This window comes from the organism of the source record quoted next, unplaced genomic scaffold, assembly GCF_019419815.1.
Source record: "Pyrus x bretschneideri cultivar Hongxiangsu unplaced genomic scaffold, Pyrus_bretschneideri_v1 Contig25, whole genome shotgun sequence".
NCBI classification, from domain to species: Eukaryota; Viridiplantae; Streptophyta; class Magnoliopsida; order Rosales; family Rosaceae; genus Pyrus; species Pyrus x bretschneideri.
In genome coordinates, this window is record NW_025999557.1 from 1,996,900 (window position 1) to 2,015,723 (window position 18,824).

The 18,824-nt window shown below is 37.3% G+C and overlaps 2 protein-coding genes across 6 annotated transcripts; both read left to right on the plus strand.

The window, feature by feature from the left end:
- Nucleotides 1-1,923: 1,923 nt before the first annotated feature.
- On the plus strand, nt 1,924-13,275 carry LOC103932278 (increased DNA methylation 1-like). 4 transcript variants are annotated; one of them, XM_009341847.3, is made up of 10 exons: nt 1,924-2,426; nt 2,585-2,600; nt 6,080-9,267; nt 9,626-9,746; nt 10,445-10,524; nt 10,979-11,220; nt 11,417-11,503; nt 12,171-12,270; nt 12,579-12,780; nt 12,866-13,275. In XM_009341847.3, exons 3-10 carry the CDS (start codon nt 6,508-6,510, stop codon nt 13,213-13,215), a joined length of 3,942 nt encoding a protein of 1,313 aa, XP_009340122.1. In that variant the 5' UTR covers nt 1,924-2,426; nt 2,585-2,600; nt 6,080-6,507; the 3' UTR covers nt 13,216-13,275. The 4 variants fall into 4 exon arrangements, with proteins under 4 accessions (XP_009340122.1, XP_048442701.1, XP_009340115.1 ...); XM_048586744.1 differs by lacking the exon at nt 2,585-2,600 and having other exon boundaries at nt 4,362-9,267; XM_009341840.3 differs by lacking the exon at nt 2,585-2,600.
- A 986-nt stretch (nt 13,276-14,261) lies between these two features.
- On the plus strand, nt 14,262-18,570 carry LOC103932261 (probable beta-1,3-galactosyltransferase 14). 2 transcript variants are annotated; one of them, XM_009341818.3, is made up of 7 exons: nt 14,266-14,913; nt 15,314-15,466; nt 15,559-15,641; nt 15,750-15,849; nt 16,094-16,207; nt 17,530-17,672; nt 18,164-18,570. In XM_009341818.3, the coding sequence occupies exons 1-7, from the start codon at nt 14,534-14,536 to the stop codon at nt 18,247-18,249; spliced, it is 1,059 nt and encodes a 352-aa protein (XP_009340093.1). In that variant the 5' UTR covers nt 14,266-14,533; the 3' UTR covers nt 18,250-18,570. The 2 variants fall into 2 exon arrangements, with proteins under 2 accessions (XP_009340101.1, XP_009340093.1); XM_009341826.3 differs by lacking the exon at nt 15,314-15,466 and having other exon boundaries at nt 14,262-14,913.
- Nucleotides 18,571-18,824: the final 254 nt, after the last annotated feature.

Below are 18,824 nucleotides of genomic sequence, written 5' to 3' on the forward strand. Positions count from 1 at the left end.
TCGGGGGACCTGTATGTGTGCAGATATTGGATATGGAGGAATTCCAAGTCTTTTTGCCTTGTCGGCTTTTCTTTGGGCCGACTGTAGAAGTCCAATATTATCTCTTATGAGTGTTTATCTCCCAATTTGTAATTTTGTCTTCATGATCCCAAAAAGCCCAATCAAAGAAAACAAAACAAAAAAAATGAAAACACCCGTTCGCTGCATGAGCATGAGAAATACGAGAGTCGAACTCTTGTTATGAAATTACAAGACATTATTAGCGAGTCATGGGGTTGGACACGTGTCAACAAAAAAAAATATAAGGATACAGGAACTAACTAAAATTTGAGTGTATTTTTACTCACCATCCTCAAATGATGATAATGCTCATCACTCTACTTATTATCGTTGGATGAGTTTAAATTTTGAGTTTTCTGTTTATCTATTACATATATCTTGAAATTTAAACTCATCCAAGTATAACAAATAAAGTAGTAAGCATTACCATCGCGTCGGTGATAAAAAATATTTCCCTAAAATTGGGATTAGGATAATTTTTGTCATTAAATGGGTGACAAAATAATATAATGAAATTGATTTTTGGAAGCATTTATTTTAATTTTTTATTTGAAAATTTCAATTATTATGATAATTAAAACACTGCCTCGTTTGGCAGCTCGGACTGTACTGACTATTTTTGTCGGATAGGATAAATAGCCACCGGATAGTACTAACTAAATTAGTCGGGTGTTTAGTGCAGTATCGGACTAGTGACCGTATTATTTATATTGTGTTTGGTATTATACTAGATAGGAGGAATCAAACTTAAAAAAAAAAAAAATTTAAAAAGTGAAATCATTTTTTTGTTCCCAGATCTCTCCGCACCCCCCAAACACCCTCCCTCTCTCTCCCTTCTTCTTCCCTGACTGCAGAAGAATCCCAAATAATTGTTCCCCAGCTCTCTCCGCCACACCCCCCAAACTCCCTCCCTTTCTCTCCCATATTCTTCTTCCCCGACTAAATAATCCAGGCGTTTTGGTTGGTTTTATTAAGTGGGTGTATATCGTGTTATCCTATCCGACCGGTTAAATTAATCCGGCGCTTATTTAGTACGAGTGAACGCTAAACACCCGAGTCCGTATAACTAATCCTATTCGATCTGCCAAACAGGGCCTATACACTGAGCTAGTCCATGCAAAATCCAATATTGGGTTTGTTCCACGGTTTTTATTAAAATCACTTTAGACTAACTGGAAGTAGGAAGTTATAAAAGAGTACGTGAAGAGTCATAAACTCACATTTCTTTTTCCAAATCTAGATATCTAGTAAGATATACTAAGACATAATAAGATTATCTTCGAATCGTTTCAATCTAAATCTTCCGCATCTCTTTCATTCTATTTTTCAACCAAAAATCAAAGGGTCAGGAATTAATTTCTTTTCTAGTGTTCACCTTGCCTCTTCATCTTCTTCCTCTTCTCACTCTCCTCTTACTTTCTTCTCCATCTCTCTTACACTCCTCTCTCTATTTTCTCCATCTCTCCCTCCCTTCTCTTTCTATCTTCTTCATCTTGCTCTCTCTCTTCAGCTTAGGAGGAGTTGGAGGATCTGTTTGGAACGCATCCAGAGGGATCCCAGTCCCACAAAGACAATGTTTTCTCCTTAAGCAAATAGATTAGGAAAGTTTGGAGCACTACAACCGTCATTTACATCGGTAGAAAAGATACTTTTTGAAAGCTGAAAGTTTTGGTGGTCCCTAATTACTCACATCAAACTTACCTAATTATGTAATTTACAAATGATTGCCCATATCATAAATTTACCGTTGCATTTAAAAGAGAACTCATCATAACGGTCTTTCTCATTACAAATAAAAGTAGCACTGAACCCAAATGAGCTGCCGGAAGCCATAAATGCTAACAAATAACAAGATGTACTGTCTAAACACTCATCCGAGCAGATCGAGCACACAAACACAATCTTTAAATGTCAAAAACCACAGCATCACGAGAGTCTAAAATACCGGCGCCACCGAAAGTACAAATCTTTTTTTATCACCAAAAATGCTGATAAAAGCAATCCGAGTAATCGGGGTGACAAAATATTATAAACCCCAATATTGGGGGTTTATGGGTTCAAGAAATGCAAAGAGACAAAGCATAGTGGCGGAGAGAGAGAGAGAAGAGAGGAGAGAGGGGAGAGTACATGCCATCTGGTGTACAAGGAGCACTTTCCGGGTTATTTCTGCTGGAGATTTTTGCTCTGTTGTTACTGCTAGACTGTAACTGATAAAAAGCAGACCACTTTTTCCTCTCTCTCCTCTATCTCTCTTCTTATCTCCTCTCACTCTAACCCACTGCCTCTTTCTCCTCCAATTTCAAAACCCTATTTCCAATTTCCTGCTCTGATCTTCTTTGCATGTCGTTTGGGAAATGCATCGAAAGGTGAGTTTGTTTAAATTTCATTGTTTCTCCCCTAATTGGTTATTGGCTTGTTTTTCAGCTGATTTATCACTAATTGGAAAAACCCTTTCGAGTTTTTCACCAATTGTTCAGACCCTAACACCAATTTTGTGCATCTGTCTTCTCTGCATATTGATCAGGAAATGCATTGCATTGGTGAGCTGCCTTTCTGGATTTTTGTTGCTTTGTTTGTTTATCTGGTTTGTTCTTGTTGTGTGAATTTGTTCAATGGTGTTTCTGGGGGAGTGAATTGTGGTTTCTTCTACCAGGAAATGTGATTTTATCAGGATTTATCAGATGGGGTTTGATCTGCATAATCATGGGATTTTTAAGGATTTTGCTTTTGATGTTTCATTCATTTCTGGTATTGGGTTTAAATCTGTTGATGGTTTTCGTTTTCGTTGGTGTGTATGCGGTTTTCATGCCGTAGGATTCAATGCATGGATGGTGTGTGTGTGTGTATATATCCTATGGTTGTCTAGGAAATCTCTTTCTCTTCGTCTATCTGTCTCTCTGTCTCTCTCTCTTTCCAATGTGCCATAGGGGATTTTCTACCCCTGGCGAATTTCTCATGGGATTTATTATGATTACTAATTTTCGATCCCAGCTAAATAGTTCTACTCTCTTATTGCAAGTGCATATAGAGGGTGTTAATAATGAAAACCAAGCTAAATTACGGTATGCAAAAGTTTAGAAGAGGTTGCATTCTTTCTGGGGGAATTGAACCATCTGTGTGCCTTTATGGGGTTCAAGTTCTTGATTGAGGCATTAGACTGTTTTGTGTCGTTGTATGTGTTTATTTCCTGACTACGTTCATATTGGACAATCAACAGCCTTGTTATGAAAAAATGGTTTAGAACATGGACTGTTAAGGGTGTTGATGCACAAAATCGGGTTGATCTTGGATCAATGTAAATCCGACCATAAATCACAAAAAACGCACAAGAACACAAAGATATATCATGGGTCGCCCCAAGTTGGGGCTACATCCACACTGGTGTCGATTCGGTTTCACTATCTCAATGAAGGTTACAATGTACATGGAGACTATAGAGGCTAGGGTTTGCTTCTCTTAAAGTGAGGGTGATGGATCCCTTTTATAGAATAAGGGTTTCCTTCACCCCTACATACATCATGGGCTAGGCCATGAGGCCCAAATACCAAGGCCCAATATATGGTACAACAAAGGGAACAAATCTTCTATATTTATTTTCCTCGAACTCAGCTTTAGTTTGGTGTGAAATGCATGGCAACAGCAGGTTAGTAACTTATACCGTCTTATTTTTATCTATAAAAAGCAAAACATTCATTGTATTTATGATTTTGTTCTGGAGAGGAAGGTTGGTAGGCAATTATGTTGATTTATCAATCATAGCACCGTGCACTACCAAAATCTTGAATTTGATGTTTGTTTTAGGAACTGGTTCCTCATCAACATGCATTTAAAACAGGACAATTGCTTGATAGAAAATAGACAATTATGTTTTCAAGTTTTTACGCAAAGGGAGCTGGTTATATACAAAACTATCTGCCTACATATAAACGAGCTCCCTATATGGCTTATACGCCAGAACCATCTACCCTGTAACTACCAAATCTTATCGCTCTGAAAATAACTGCATATCATTCTTTAATACGTATAGTGAGTTGAGTTACAAGTAAGCATTTTAGACATTTTCAGACTTTATGCAAGTCCAGTAATATCCTAGTTTGTTGTCAAGTTTATTTTATTTAAGCATGTCATTCTTTAATACAACTCCGCCTATGTAAGTTTATCTTACATTGCCGGTCCCAAGCCCGGATAAAGGAGGAGGGGGAGGGCGTCAGGTAGTTGACAGCCAGCACTCCTAGGTTACGTCGAATCTTATGATGTTATTCTTTAATACACATAATGAAGCTCACATTTTGGTTTGGAAGGTTAACAAAGTGATGGTCACGTGGAGTTGCATGATTCGCCGTGTTTTGGGTGATTTGGATGGAGGAGATTCTGCAGGAGCTGGTTTTGCTGAGCTTTGGGATAGAATTAGGTTTTTGTCAGCCTTCTGGGCCTCGGTTTCTCCTGGGTTTACGGGAATTTCTTTTCCTGAATTTGGGTAGATTGGAAAGCGGCTTCCTTTTAGTTTGTGTTAGGTTGTTCTTCATCTCTGTGGAGATGTCTTTTTCTCATTTTGTTTCTGTTTGGGGGTTTTTCTTTGCCCCCTGTATGTTGTTTGACTTTTTCTGCTTTTTTCCTCTTTTAATATATCGTCTCTTTATTAATAAAAAAGTGTGTTGACTTGCTGTTTAATTAGTAAACTAATAATAATTTTTTTTTATATATATTAAACAACTCTCAGATTATGTGAGACTAAATATTTGAAAGACTAGCTGTCTTTCATGTGTACGTATGAGAACATGAGTCTCGGATGAGATTCGGACAGAATATGTTGTAAAAGTTCTTCGTATTTGTTATTATAGTAATTAATTAGTTTGATGTGATTCCAATGTTGTTCATGTGAAGTTAAGAATAGTAAAACACAGTGAGAAATTATTTGGTTGACAATAATAATTAAAAGCATTTCGCATTTAGTTATAGGCAATTACTCTGGTTAGAAGAAAACACAGAGGAGTTCTATGTTGTCACTTATTTTCTAATTATGGGAACTCTACACAAACCCAAATCGACCAAATTTGTTTCATAAGGGCCTTAGGTCATATTTCTTGACCCATGAGTTCATATATGGATATTTGAGATGTCACCTACTGTGCCCCTCAACCATCCATATTGAGTCCAGCAGTTATGATATAGAAACTGTGTGCGTGTATGTGTAGAAAAAGAGAGAGAGAGAGAGAGAGAGAGAATTAGGATATCTTGCCTGACAGTTTGACACGTTATCTTGCCATAATGCAAACAAGAATTACGTGTTTAGGAGAGTCGGTTTTTCTTGTTGTCTTTTCTTTTGAGATGCTTTTGATGCTCATGTTGCATTTTACCTAGTTCCTGGAGGAGTTCTAACATTTATAGTTATGTTAGTAGTCAAATTGGTGTGAATTAGGCCAAATCTGAATATGAATTTGATTATCCATATATTTTGGAATGAAGTTGAAATCTGAAAAAATGTCCACAAACTCAAACTACATTGAGACTTGAATATTTGTAGTATATGTACAAACTTTTTAAAAACAATAGATTATGTGTATGAATTATCAGAGAATATATAATAATACTTATTTCTAAAAAAATTATTGGGTTTAAAAATTCTAGTTAGATTACTGTGTTAGACTTGGATCTGTTTGTCTGTTAGGGAATCGAATCTTAGAGGGATGGATTTGGCTTGCAATTGAATATTGACAGAACTTGTTGGTATCTGCAGTGTAAGAGTTATGTTGTGATTTTCCTTTTGGGGGAAGGGAGTTTGATGGTTTTGTCTTTTAGAAGCTTTAGAGTTAATCAAAGAACTGAAGTTTATATTCAGTTCTGTCATACCCGTTTAATGCTAGTAGATATATTTTGCAGTTTTTATAGTGATTTTGGATGTTAAGTATATGGGATCTGCATCCTATAAGTTTGTTTATATTCAGTTCTGTCATACCCTAAACCCTTATAGGATCTGCATCCTATAAGTTTGTTTATGCTTTTTTCCTTGTTGTTGCAGGTTTGTCAACAATAGTTGGATGGTTTGAGCTAAAACATCAGCTTTGACGTGGAACACTATTTTGTTTTATATGCAGTGATATGTGAATGATGGCAATGTAGTATTGCCCACCTTTTGTGGTGCTGGATATATGTATTTATATTCAGCAAAGAAGGGAAGAGACTGAACGAGTTTGCTGTCAATTAATGTTAAGAGCCGAAAGCGGAGCATTTCCATGGCTTTGAGGGTGGCAATTACCAAATGACTTTACCTGCACTTCATCATTTATAGTGATTTTTGTCAACGGAAGATTCCAGATTTTTCAGTAACTCTTAAACAGAAAAATATACAGCTGGTAGATATCACCTTTCGTGCTGATGGTTATATGTCTTGCAAATAGGGGAACATAAGGAAGACTGGTAAAGTGGAACTGCAGTGAGTTGGCAGAGATGTTTCTCAGCAAAGAAATTGACGATTTGCATGATGATGGGTTTGAAGGATCGAAAACTGAGCACTGTATATTCACAGAGGTTTTCTTTGGTCAAGACATTGGTCGCACTAGTAACAGATGTCTTGTTACTGGAATGATTAACTTTGAATGTGAGTCAAGTAAGAACACTGATGCAGCACTGTCTCCAAACAGTGAAAACTCAGTTGTAACAAGTCATTCATCCCCTAAAAGTACCTGTTTAGAGGAGTTTTATAATGCAACCAAAGAAATTAGAGAAACCTCCGGACCAGGGTTCTCCTTGGACAGGTCTGCTATGTTAGATAGGAATGGTGATGATGCGGCTGTTAAGAGAATGAAGTTTTCAGCTGATGAGCTTCCTAATACTAAACCTGGTTTAGGAAAGGTCATGTCTGGTCCAGCTTCAAACTCTGTCTCTGAAACAGTGACATTTCGTTTGGTTGAATCTTCTAGCCAGGGAGTCACGTCTAGTTGCTATCTGTTTAAGCAACATGCAGAACTTAACAAACCAGGTGTAACAGGTGACCCAGATGTTTCAAAGTGCAGATTGCCAAACTCAAGTGGGGATGATAGAAAGGAAGTCTGCCTAAGTAAAGCTATTGCTTCACCTGTTTCACATGAGAACTTCTCGGCCAGGCTTCTGGCTGCAAGTCCATTAGCCACTGTTATGGATAAGTCCAGAACTACTCTACCTGCCGAGGGAAAGCCCAAGGGATTTGAATCTCCTGTTTTGGATGTATCCAACGTGGCCTTGAAGACAAAGAATGGTAAGGATCCTCGTCCGCTTCTCCAATATCATGTTGCTCGCTTGCTTGAAGCTGCTGGATGGCATATTGAGAGGCAAAAAAGAGCTAGTAGAAATTATATGGAGACTGTTTATATAACACCTAAGGGAAGGTTAATTCGTGAACTCCCCAAAGCTTGGCGGTTATGTGGAGAACTTTTGTTAGCAGATGGGTACAGTATGCTGCAGGAAGATGATACGAAGGAGTGGGCCAATATCAGTCAGTTCTGGTCAGATCTGTCTGGTGCTATAGTAAGTATTGAGAAGGAGATGCATCATCCACAACCTACTACTGTGTTGGCTTACTGCTGGAGGCTTTTAGATCCTTTTGTGGTTGTCGTGTTTATTGCGAGAAAGATTGGTAGTCTAAGAAAGGGAGAGATAGTTAACGCAACTCAAAGTATAGTTGATTCAAACCATAAGACTGATTCTGCTTTGGCCTTGAATTGTGCCGATAACATAGAAGATCATTTTACTAAGGAAGATGTGTCAGCTCCCCACCGTGATTCCACATTGGCGAGGAAGGGTTTGGCAGTTTCTGAGGGAGATTACAATGCCTGTGGGAAATCTGGTAATGAGGAAGTGAAATTTCGTATGGGACTATCTATTTATTCAGCTAATGCAGATAGTCATTGCTTGGTGAATGCTGGTAATAGAGTTGAAAATGGGTTCTCTGGGAGAATGACATGTCCGGATTCCTTACCAGTTTGTGGGTCTGGTGGCACCTGCATTCATTCAGCTACTCATCAAGATGAAACTTCCAGAAACTGTAACAATGTGCATGGGGGTTCTGAAGCTGTATCCCCTCACCAAGATAGCAATGCAAATTCCCCTAGCTCTAATAAACAGAGTTCTGGACTTGATTTAGAAACACCTAAGGAAATTATGGTAGACACATCAGTGGATTATTCTGAGGAAAAAGATGAATCCAAGGAAGGCAAGGTTGATGATAAGCTGGAAAGTGCTCAGAAGGGATCACTAGATAACCAAGGAAACTGCATAGTTGATGTTCTGAAAAGAAAAACGCGTAGGAAGTCTAAGAAGATATCTGAAATTGAACCAAGCACGTTATACCGAAGAAACCTTTTAGATTTTACTTCAAGTGGTGCTGATTCACTGTGTATTGATGCTAATGGTACCCAGTCAAAGTTGAAAGAGGCCCAGGATGAATTTACAGGCAATAAAAGATGCAAAGGAAGTCGCAAGATGCCCTTACCTCCCGACTCTTGCCCGCAACAGATTGGGAGGAAAAGTTCAAAGTTGATGAAGATTTCTCGTGAATGCTATGATTTTCAGACTGGAAAAAGGAAATCATTTAATTGCCAAATTGAAGATGATGACTTGTTGGTTTCAGCCATTATCAAAAACAAAGATTTTAGGACAACTCATGCTCAGTATTTGTCTAGAAAGAAAGCCTACAAATCAAGAGCTCATAAGAAAGGCAAAACTAAAATCCAAAAGAGTAGTTGCAAGTTGCTTCCAAGAAGCCTGGGCAGTGGGGGGAAGCACTTTAAGGATGGAAAGTGGCATTCTGTAGGAGTGAAAACAGTTTTGTCTTGGTTAATTGATGCTGGTGTCATATCTCTAGATGATGTGATTCAGTATCGAAATCCCAAGGATGGTGGTGTCCTTATAGATGGTCTGGTTACCAGGGACGGCATTTTTTGCAAGTGTTGCAGTAAAGTAGTTTCAGTTTCTGAGTTCAAGAGTCATGGTGGGTTCAAACAGAATCGTCCATGTTTGAATCTTTTCATGGAATCTGGTCAATCCTTCACCTTATGCCAGCTTCAAGCTTGGTCAGCTGAATACAAGACCAGGAAAAAGAGCAGCCAAGTCGTGCGAGACGATGAAAATGATCAAAATGATGATTCGTGTGGAATTTGTGGTGATGGTGGCGAGTTGATATGCTGTGATAATTGCCCATCTACATTTCATCAGGCTTGTTTGTCTCTGCAGGTTTGTTTTGGCTAGTCTTGTGTATTTGTGTTGGTTCTCTTTCCTGAAATTTCCTCCTTATTTTATCTATCTACAGATTCTACACATTTCCATGCTATGCTTTTATAACTTTTGCATGATTGGTTCTATTGTTTCAGCATCTCTAAATGTTTTAACGTAAATAATTATGCTTCTGTTCAATGTTGACATTTCATTAAGAAAATATATATATTTCCATGATTTCATACAATTAGGTTACTAATTTAAAAACTTATTATTGTTCATTCTTAGAAGGATTTTTCTTTTAATTTGCGCCTGGAATTTTTGGTTGTTTTCTCTTATTCTAAACTAATGATCTGTTTTTGCTTTTGAACTTCAGGAGCTCCCTGAAGGCAGTTGGTATTGCTCAAATTGCACCTGTTGGATATGTGGTGATTTCGTTAATGACAAAGGGGCTCCAAGTCCTGATGGATTTAAGTGTTCACAGTGTGAGCACAAATGTAATTTTCTAATTTCTAGATTATCTTTCTTGTAACTAAACTGTTTTCAGTACATGTAGATAAGTTGAAGTTGTTTGGTGTGGTTTGTACGTGTCAATATAACATGGTACCTAATATTCTCTTCGATTGCAAAGCTGGTATATTGGTGTTCTTATATTTATTAGGAAGTAAAAGGAAAATTAGCCTTCTTATATCTATAGAAGTTAGTTTTCCACAATTTCCTGCAATGGATATTCAACGCCGAAAAGTGATTATGACAGGGAGTGGATGATTTTATAATAGTGTGACCTAGATTTTTTCCATATTTTCTTGTCAGTGGATTTTAATTTATATACTAAATACTCAATTGCCATACTGTTTTACTTTTCTAGAGAGCATTAGAAGCTTGTTGGAGTTGATTAAAAACATAAGTATTATATATGAAAGTGGATAATAAATTGCCATAAAAAGTGATTTGGTTATGCGTTTTCATATGATATAGTCTGTGTAACGAAGGTCAATCCATTTTTTCCCGTTAGACTACAAGGAATTGATTTTTCTCTTCATTTTATTATTTATTATCTCTGTTCTAATTAATCTCCTCCCAGTTATTAACTTGTTAGTGGCCATCTTATGATTAAGTTGAACTTACCCTTTTATTTATGTTCTTTTTTGTGCTTTCCACTGTCTAGCTTACCTTATAATTCTTTTATAAACAGATCATGATGCATGCCTGAAAGAAAAATGGACATACGGAGCGATACCAGATACTTTTTTCTGTAACAGAAGCTGTCAGGAGGTAATTTTGTATTATCCTATGAATCTTCTAAAAAATTCAATCAAGGAGGATTTGTCGGGTTTACATAAAAATAAATTAATGAGTTTTCCTGGCTCTAAGTTTTGTCTTTGGGTAAAGTAAGGACTTCCTTTGAACACTTGATTTCTTTTTATGTAAATGAAATATAGTGGTTTTCCTTTCCTGAATCGTTGTCCTACAACTTTTTGCGCATTAGTGATGAGCCTTATTTAGCTATAGGGAACCACTGATGAGTCTTGTAGTTGTTTCTTTGTTCCTTGTGATTTGTCTGATTTGTTTCTTCCAAGTTGTTATAAGTGCTATGAAAGAGCAGTGTGATAAAATTTTGCTTGCTGTTTCACCCCAGAAGAGAGCGTCTTGAATTTATTAGTCTTCATTTGCTATTCTTACGGGTTTTCAGTAATTCAAATACTTATATTTTAACGGTTGTGTGTAGGCATATTCTGGTCTTCAATCTCGTGTTGGCTGCATTAATCATTTTGCTGATGGCTTTTCATGGACACTGCTTAGATGCATTCATGATGACCAAAAGGATCATTCTGCTCAACGATTTGCACTGAAGGCAGAATGCAATACAAAACTAGCTGTTTCTCTTACAATAATGGAGGAATGCTTTTTGTCAATGGTTGATCCTAGAACAGGCATAGACATGATACCCCATGTCTTGTACAACTGGGGGTGAGATCATCTCTTTAGTACAGAATCGTGATTATTTTCCGACTTGATAAGTAGGGCTCTTAAAGTGTGCCTTTGGAAAAGTTGTATCTGAAATATTACTTCCTCTTGCAATATACTGTAATTTGGTTTAAGTGAAAGTTGCTTCTCAGATATCATTTGTATTTTTGAATTACGTATTGCTATTTTTGACTTTCAGGTCAGAGTTTGCACGTTTGAATTTTCAAGGCTTTTACACTGCAGTCTTGGAGAAAGATGATGCGTTGGTATCTGTAGCATCCATCAGGTAGTACTAAAACATTTCCCTTCAATAAGCTCTTAGAAAAATTGATGTTGCACACCATGTGGTATCATTTGGCTGAACTCTAGGGGTTGTTTGAGTTTTATGTACGGTGTATGAGTTTTATGTATGGTGTACGTCATGTGAGTGGGTACAACCATCAAGCAAAGAGATACTCTTCCAATCCAACTCCACATCCCAACAAGGAAAGAAAACAGGAGATTTATTTGGATGCGTTTCTAGCAATAAAACTGTTCGAATGTAAGATATTTGTTGGCGCACATCATAGGATTGTACGTAAGATATTGGTTGGCCCACATCATACGATTATGTGTATTGAATAGTTTTCCACCTATGTTTTTTTTTCCTCTTATGTGGAGAGCATTAATTAGGTTGCGTTGCCAGGACCTGGTGCTTCAGAGGTTTTCAACACTTGGCATTGCAATATCTTTGCATGTATCGCCATCATTTTGATTCATCTATGAATTTTGTGCGCAACCACACTTTCTTCCACCATTCTTCTCAGCTCTCCTGTCTTTAACTAGGCAGTGGCACACAACCGATTTTAATATGGATTCTCAACTCTTTACAAACCCAAGTTTTTTGAGTTTCGTACTGCTTCCTTGTTATTAGTTTTGAACTTCTGACATATTTGCTCTCTTGTTTGTTGCAGGGTGCATGGAACAACAGTTGCAGAGATGCCGCTTATTGCAACTTGCAGTGAATTCCGTCGCCAGGGAATGTGCCGACGCCTCCTCGCTGCAATTGAAGAGGTATAGATGTAAAATATGTAGTTTATGGTATTTTCCTTGAAATAATTGGCTTTCATTTACTGTACTAAAGATACACAATAAATCAGGATTTATACCTATTTATGGAACTTCTAAATCAGGATTAAGTAAACTCGACAATATTACTAATATATACTTCAAACAATTTTTGTAAGATTCTTCATTTCTTAGAAATAAAAGTAGGACCGATCTCTGTATAGGTATGTCCTCCGATTTTAGAAATCACCGGTCCAGCAGATATTAATCTGGTTTATGTTATTAATATGTTTCTTTTCTCCATGTGGTTGTAGATGCTACTATCTTTTAAGGTTGAAAAGCTTGTCGTAGCTGCCATTCCCGATTTGGTTGAGACATGGACACAGGGTTTTGGCTTTGTACCTGTAGAAGGCGATGAAAAGCGTGGTTTGGACAAGATCAACTTGATGGTCTTTCCTGGAACAATGCTGCTCAAAAAACCCTTGTACGAAAATCAAAAAGCACATAGGCGTTCCAGTAAGTTATTCTTTACCCTTCTCAGGCATGTACGGCAACCTGATATATCGCCTTCTGCTAACGACGCTGATGTTAAAACAAACAGAAATGGAAACCAACAGAGTTGCTGCTGATGCGGAGTTAGAAGTCGGCGCTGAAGCTGAATTCAACGATGGTATCCATCCATTCGAGGGAACCGGTTGTCAGATCGAAGAAGGCTGGGAATCCGAACTTGATACCAAGGAAGCGGAAGTCGGAGTTAAGGGAAGCAAGAATGCGCAAGCAGAAGTAGGTGAAGCCGAAGGAAGCACTTTGCAGGGCGAATTTTCAAAGCTGTCTGTGGAAGAAGTAGCAGAACTAAGATTAGAAAATAGCGACGGGCCGGAAACCGTGGCTAATGTTGAATCCTTGAAAATGTATGATGAAATACAGCAGCAGCTTCCTTTGGACGAATAATCGCAAAAAATTAAAAAAAATGCGATTTTGAAATAAAATATAAAATCGTTTAAGTTAAAATGTGTCTGGTGCTCAAATGAAATGTTGGACCGCTGAGAAAACCAATGTTCTTACTCAATTTTTTTATTTTTATAACTTTGATCTCGTTTATTGACATGGTTCGTTGTTTACGATACAGAACAACATCGGTTTTAACCAATCTGAGACTATTAATCTATAGTTTGAAGTTTACATCTTAAACATATCGTTAAATGGGATCAAGTTAAATAAAATTGATTAACGCGAAAATTTTCCAATCTTAAACGTATGAGTGCAGCTTACATGGTATGGATACAACATCATCTCAATGTTTCGTGTTAATGCTATAATACCGTGTTGAAGAAATTTGCACATGTCAATGTATCATTGACCATGTAAAGATATAGCGTTTTACATAAATCTCATATGCTGACACATATTCTCTTAAGAAAAACTCTTTTTTGGTAGGGGAAAAAAAAAACCACTTTTCATACTAAAGAATATCACTGGACTAAATATTACTTGGTGATTATTTGTCATAAATGGAAAAAAAAATTAAGAGACTTTAAGTCTCAGCTTTAATACTAACAAAACCCTTTTTTTTTAATTTTTATAAAATATTGAATTATAAATTATAATAATAAATAAATTAATAAAATGTAAAATTTGAGCAGTTGAACCAATTTTTCACTTAAGGTACATTTCATTTAATTTTTTTGATAAAAATGTCACATTTTAATAATAAAAATGAATGTTTTGGTTTAACACATAATATCATTGATAAAAAGGTTAACTGACATAAAAACGTGCCTAACTAGTTTACTAAGGAGCTGTTTGAGAATTATTTGATTATTACCTCATTAAAAAACTGAAAACGGTTACCAAACAAAATATGAGTTTTCAGTTCAAAAAATTTAAAATTTAAACTAACAACGAAATAGTTTTGATAAAAAAAGGTTTAAAATTGAAATTAACAACGAAATGGTATCAAAATGGCTCCTAATTTGAAATAAAAAACCTAATTCACCAAAAAAAGTCCATGAGAAAACGTTTGTATCCAACCAAACCGGAAATGTATTTATTAATTTTTCAAGCAATCGGAAGATTTAAAAACCGAAATCATTACGCTCCGGAGTCCGGACTTCAGACCGGAAACGGTAACGACCAATAACGGAAACCTTCTCTCTCTCTATCTCTCTCTAGCTCTCTCCGATTGTGGATTCCTTCTCTTACAGATCACTCCCACGAACCCTAGATTTTCTTCTAGGGTTTCTCCTCTCCTTCCCTGAACTGCAAAACGATGCCTTCATCCCCCAAGTTCTTCCACGCACGCCAACCTCCCTCCACTCTCAGAACAACAGTTCTGATCGTCGCCTTCTCCCTGGTCTTCGGACTCTCCGGGTTCATCTTCGGAATCGTCTCGGTTCTCCACCCTAGTCAGTACAGGTGCCTGACCGGCAACGCCAGATCGGTGAAGGTGGTTTGGGAGAAAAGTGGCGGCGGCGGCGGCGGCAGCAGCACTCAAAACGGTCTCGTTTCTGGTGTTGGAGATGGAAATGACGAGAACAAGAGGCATAAAGTCATGGGCTTTGTGGGGATACAGACCGGGTTTCGATCCACTGGTCGTAGACAGTCCTTGAGGAAGACTTGGATGCCGTCCAATACACAGGGGCTTCAACGGTATCGATTTTTTTAAAATCTGTTTTCATACATACCAACAATTGGATTCATATTTCACATGATTTTAATGGAAAATTGGCTGAAATGATCAGTTTACAAATCCCAATTGCTGAAATGATCACTTTTTAGTATCTAATCGATAATGTCGTTAATATTTGATCGATATATGTGGACAAGATTCGATCTTGATAGTTCAATGATTTGGATTAGCAAAACACGATCATTTTGGTCAATTTCCCGATTTTAATAGCATATATTGTTTGTTGCGGTCCTAGGAGAATGATTATTGATTTTGAACTTTGATTTAGATGACGTTATATGCTAGAGTGGCTTGAAAAAGTCGAAAGCTTGGTAATTGTGATTGTGTTATTTGGTATTGATTGGGAAAGTGGGGTTGCAGCTTGGAAGAAGCCACTGGTTTGGCTTTCAGGTTTGTGATTGGTAAAACCAAGGATAAAGCAAAGATGGCAGAACTCTCTAAAGAGGTGGCCAAATATGATGATTTCGTGCTATTGGATATTGAAGAGGAGTACAGCAAGCTCCCCTACAAAACGTTAGTTCTGGAATAATGATAGTCGTCTTTCGTGCCTCTAGTTTATTACTGAAGTATTATGAAAATAAAAATGTTGTTTGTTTCTATTGCAGGTTGGCTTTCTTCAAAGCTGCCTATGCACTTTATGATGCTGACTTCTATGTTAAAGCTGATGACGACATATACTTAAGGCCAGGTTCGTAGATTTGTACAGAATATCCATATCATATTTAGTGTGTCTAATATGTTATTTGATTCTGAGATTTTTTGGAGTAATGTGATCACTTTGCATTGATATTACCAGATCGCCTTTCACTGCTTTTGGCAAAAGAGCGTTCTCACTCTCAGACTTACCTTGGGTGCATGAAAAAGGGCCCAGTCTTCACTGACCCGAATCTTAAGTGGTTAGTGCTGTTTCTTTCATGATCTGGTTGTCTTTTCTCTGGTGATATCATTAAACTTCCTTTTTATATTTATGCCGTGCAACTACTTGATTTAAGACTTTTGGAATCATTTGGGGGGTGTGATTACTGAAAGTACAGTGTCCAGTTATCTTGCATCCAAGTTAAATGGTTCACTGATAACCAGAATCATTCAGTTATCTTTTCTTGCTGCAGTAAAATGATCTGATCGATGAAATTATTGCAGGTATGAGCCACTTTCCTATTTGCTTGGAAGCGAGTACTTTCTCCATGCCTATGGTCCAATATATGCTCTTTCTGCAGATGTTGTTGCAAGTTTGGTTGCTCTTAGAAACAATAGGCAAGTTTTAACGCATCAACCAAACTTTACTAATTTAGTTGATATGTACCCTTAGATGTATGCACCGGGAAGTTATTTTTTGTTATATTGTACTTTCAGTCTCTCTTACCATGTATATATGTTGGGAAGCTGATGGTGTGTTCTTAATCAGAGATCTTGAATGATTGAAAAAGTTTCAACTTCACTTTTCTCTTTGATCTAGTTAGTTGGTGTCAGTAATCTTCTTTTACCCTTAGGAAAAATTAAGCCCTAGGCATGACCACTCCATTGTCCCTTGAGACAAGTCCAAGGTGGCTGAACATGTCCGGCTTTAATGCCAACTTCCCATAAGTTGTTTAAGTTGCCAAGTTTATCTATTGGAAGGAGTTTAACTTATAACCATGTACACAGTGCTGGGAGGGTGAAGGGGTGTCTGCTTTCAGTTCTCCTTCTATTGTTTTATCTTTAAGAGTTCTTGAATGATTCCTCTTTGGTTCAATTGGTGGGTGTTGGTAATGTTATTCGGTCACATATGGAGAGGCCAGTTAAGTTGTTCTACGATATTTAGGAGACACTAGTATATGGTACAGGTCTATACACTTGCAATTGTGTCATACTCTTTTACTTTCCTGAACAATGAGTGCCTCTTAGATCTGACCACTCTATTATCACTTGAGCGAAGTCCTGGGTGGTTGAACATATCTTAGTTTCTATTATTAGTTGTTTAATTGTCTAGGAGATTGATAGGTTTGCGGGACGGTAGGACCTTGGCTGTATTTGTTTGTCCGGATGTATATATGTGAAAAAGTGGCGAGTGTTGAGTTTTATTGGCTTTTTGTGCCTTTGGGAGAAAGTTCTGGCCATAAAAGCTAACAAGTATTTAATGAATGCCTAGTTCAACTAAAATAAAGACGGGGTGAAGTTTATATGGTCATGGTAACTCTTATTGTTAGCATTCTTCAGAAAGCATTTCTAGGTCAGTGTCCAGGGGTTAATAAACCTAGTCCAACTCCAATTATCATTAAAGAGAGACTTATAAAGGCAGCTTGAATATCAGGTGGTTTTATGCTTGTGATACCACCTCCAATGCCCCTACGGATGAAGTATTATAGTTGGGATTTCTCGCATCATTTAGCATGAAGCATCCATGCTGTGTAGGCTTCTGATTATTGTATCCAGATACATGATTGTCTTAACTCATCTTAGGCTATTTGGTTTGTTGTTTTCCCATTAAATTCAAATATCAAGAAAATAAATTATTCAATTGTCAATAGATCTTTACATCTCTGCTAATCCTACCTTGCAACAAAGCTAATTTTGTATCATCTTCTGTGTAATCACAGTTTTCGAATGTTTAGCAATGAGGATGTCACAATTGGTGCATGGATGCTTGCAATGAATGTCAACCAAGAGAACAATAAAGCATTGTGCTCACCGCGGTGTACATCATCATCTATTGCAGTGTGGGATATTCCGAAGTGCTCTGGTTGGTGTTTCTTCTCCGTTGATAAATTTTAGAGACTATCATAGTAATCTCTGCTAATCAAATGCCATGTGCTAAAATTGCATTCGAGATCGGTGTTCAGACATAAAATGTTTCATCTTATGCAGAGAGTTGTGTTTCACATCCCGCTGTCTCTTAGCCTTCAGAACCACATGATTTAACTTGGGAATGAAATGAAAAAGTAAATAACCATAGGAAATGATAATACTGTTTTGAAAGGGAAAATTCTTTTAAAAAAACTAGGAGTTATTTTGAATAAACCACAAATGTTATATCAATTCAAAATAGTTTAGAGTCCCATTAAGCTTTAATCAATCAGTTGACCATTTTGCCCTTCATTGGAGCATCAATGAGAGGATGAAAACTGAAAGTAAGTGTTTAGCAATTACTTGAAAAAGGAATAAGTGGATTGGACATTTTACATTTATATACACATAAGTGTACATTGTTTTATAGTGTTATTGTTAATGCAGGGCTGTGCAACCCAGAAACCAAATTGCTAGAACTCCACCAGCAGGATAGCTGCTCAAAAACTCCAACAGTGGAATCTGATGATTAGCAGCCTTGCATCGTTTTCTCACAAAGTGGATCAACTGAGGAGTTATTTTTGGGTATGCACATCCTTCCGTTACCTGATGATATCATTCTTTTGTTTTTTCCCATGTGTAGTAAGAACACAGAAATATACACATTTTTTGAAGGGTCCCAAAGAGGGATATGATGAGAAGAGGGTGTAGAAAAAGGGCATGGCCCGTATGGGGTCACAGTTACAGGATTTAGGATGACCCCGTACGGGGTCATAGTTATCAGGGTTGTAATCATTTGTCAACTATTCTAATTTTATATCATTCTTTAGAATTTTAACTTCAGATATTTTAAACATCAGTGAGCATTGCAGTTGGAACCTAGGTCGAGAATGAAGGTGACTGGAAGTAGAACACTGTTCTTCATCCTTTCTTTACTAGTTTTAACAACGTACACATTCAGATATCTTGAAAACTTGGGGTGTTTAGTGGGTGCTTTTTCATCATGTGTCATTCCCTCCCTACTGCTCTCTGCAATGTCTGTCCATAGGGTTACCTCAAATCTGAAAACAGCCCCATTTTTCTTTCCTTTGAAGGCATCTCTGTGGAT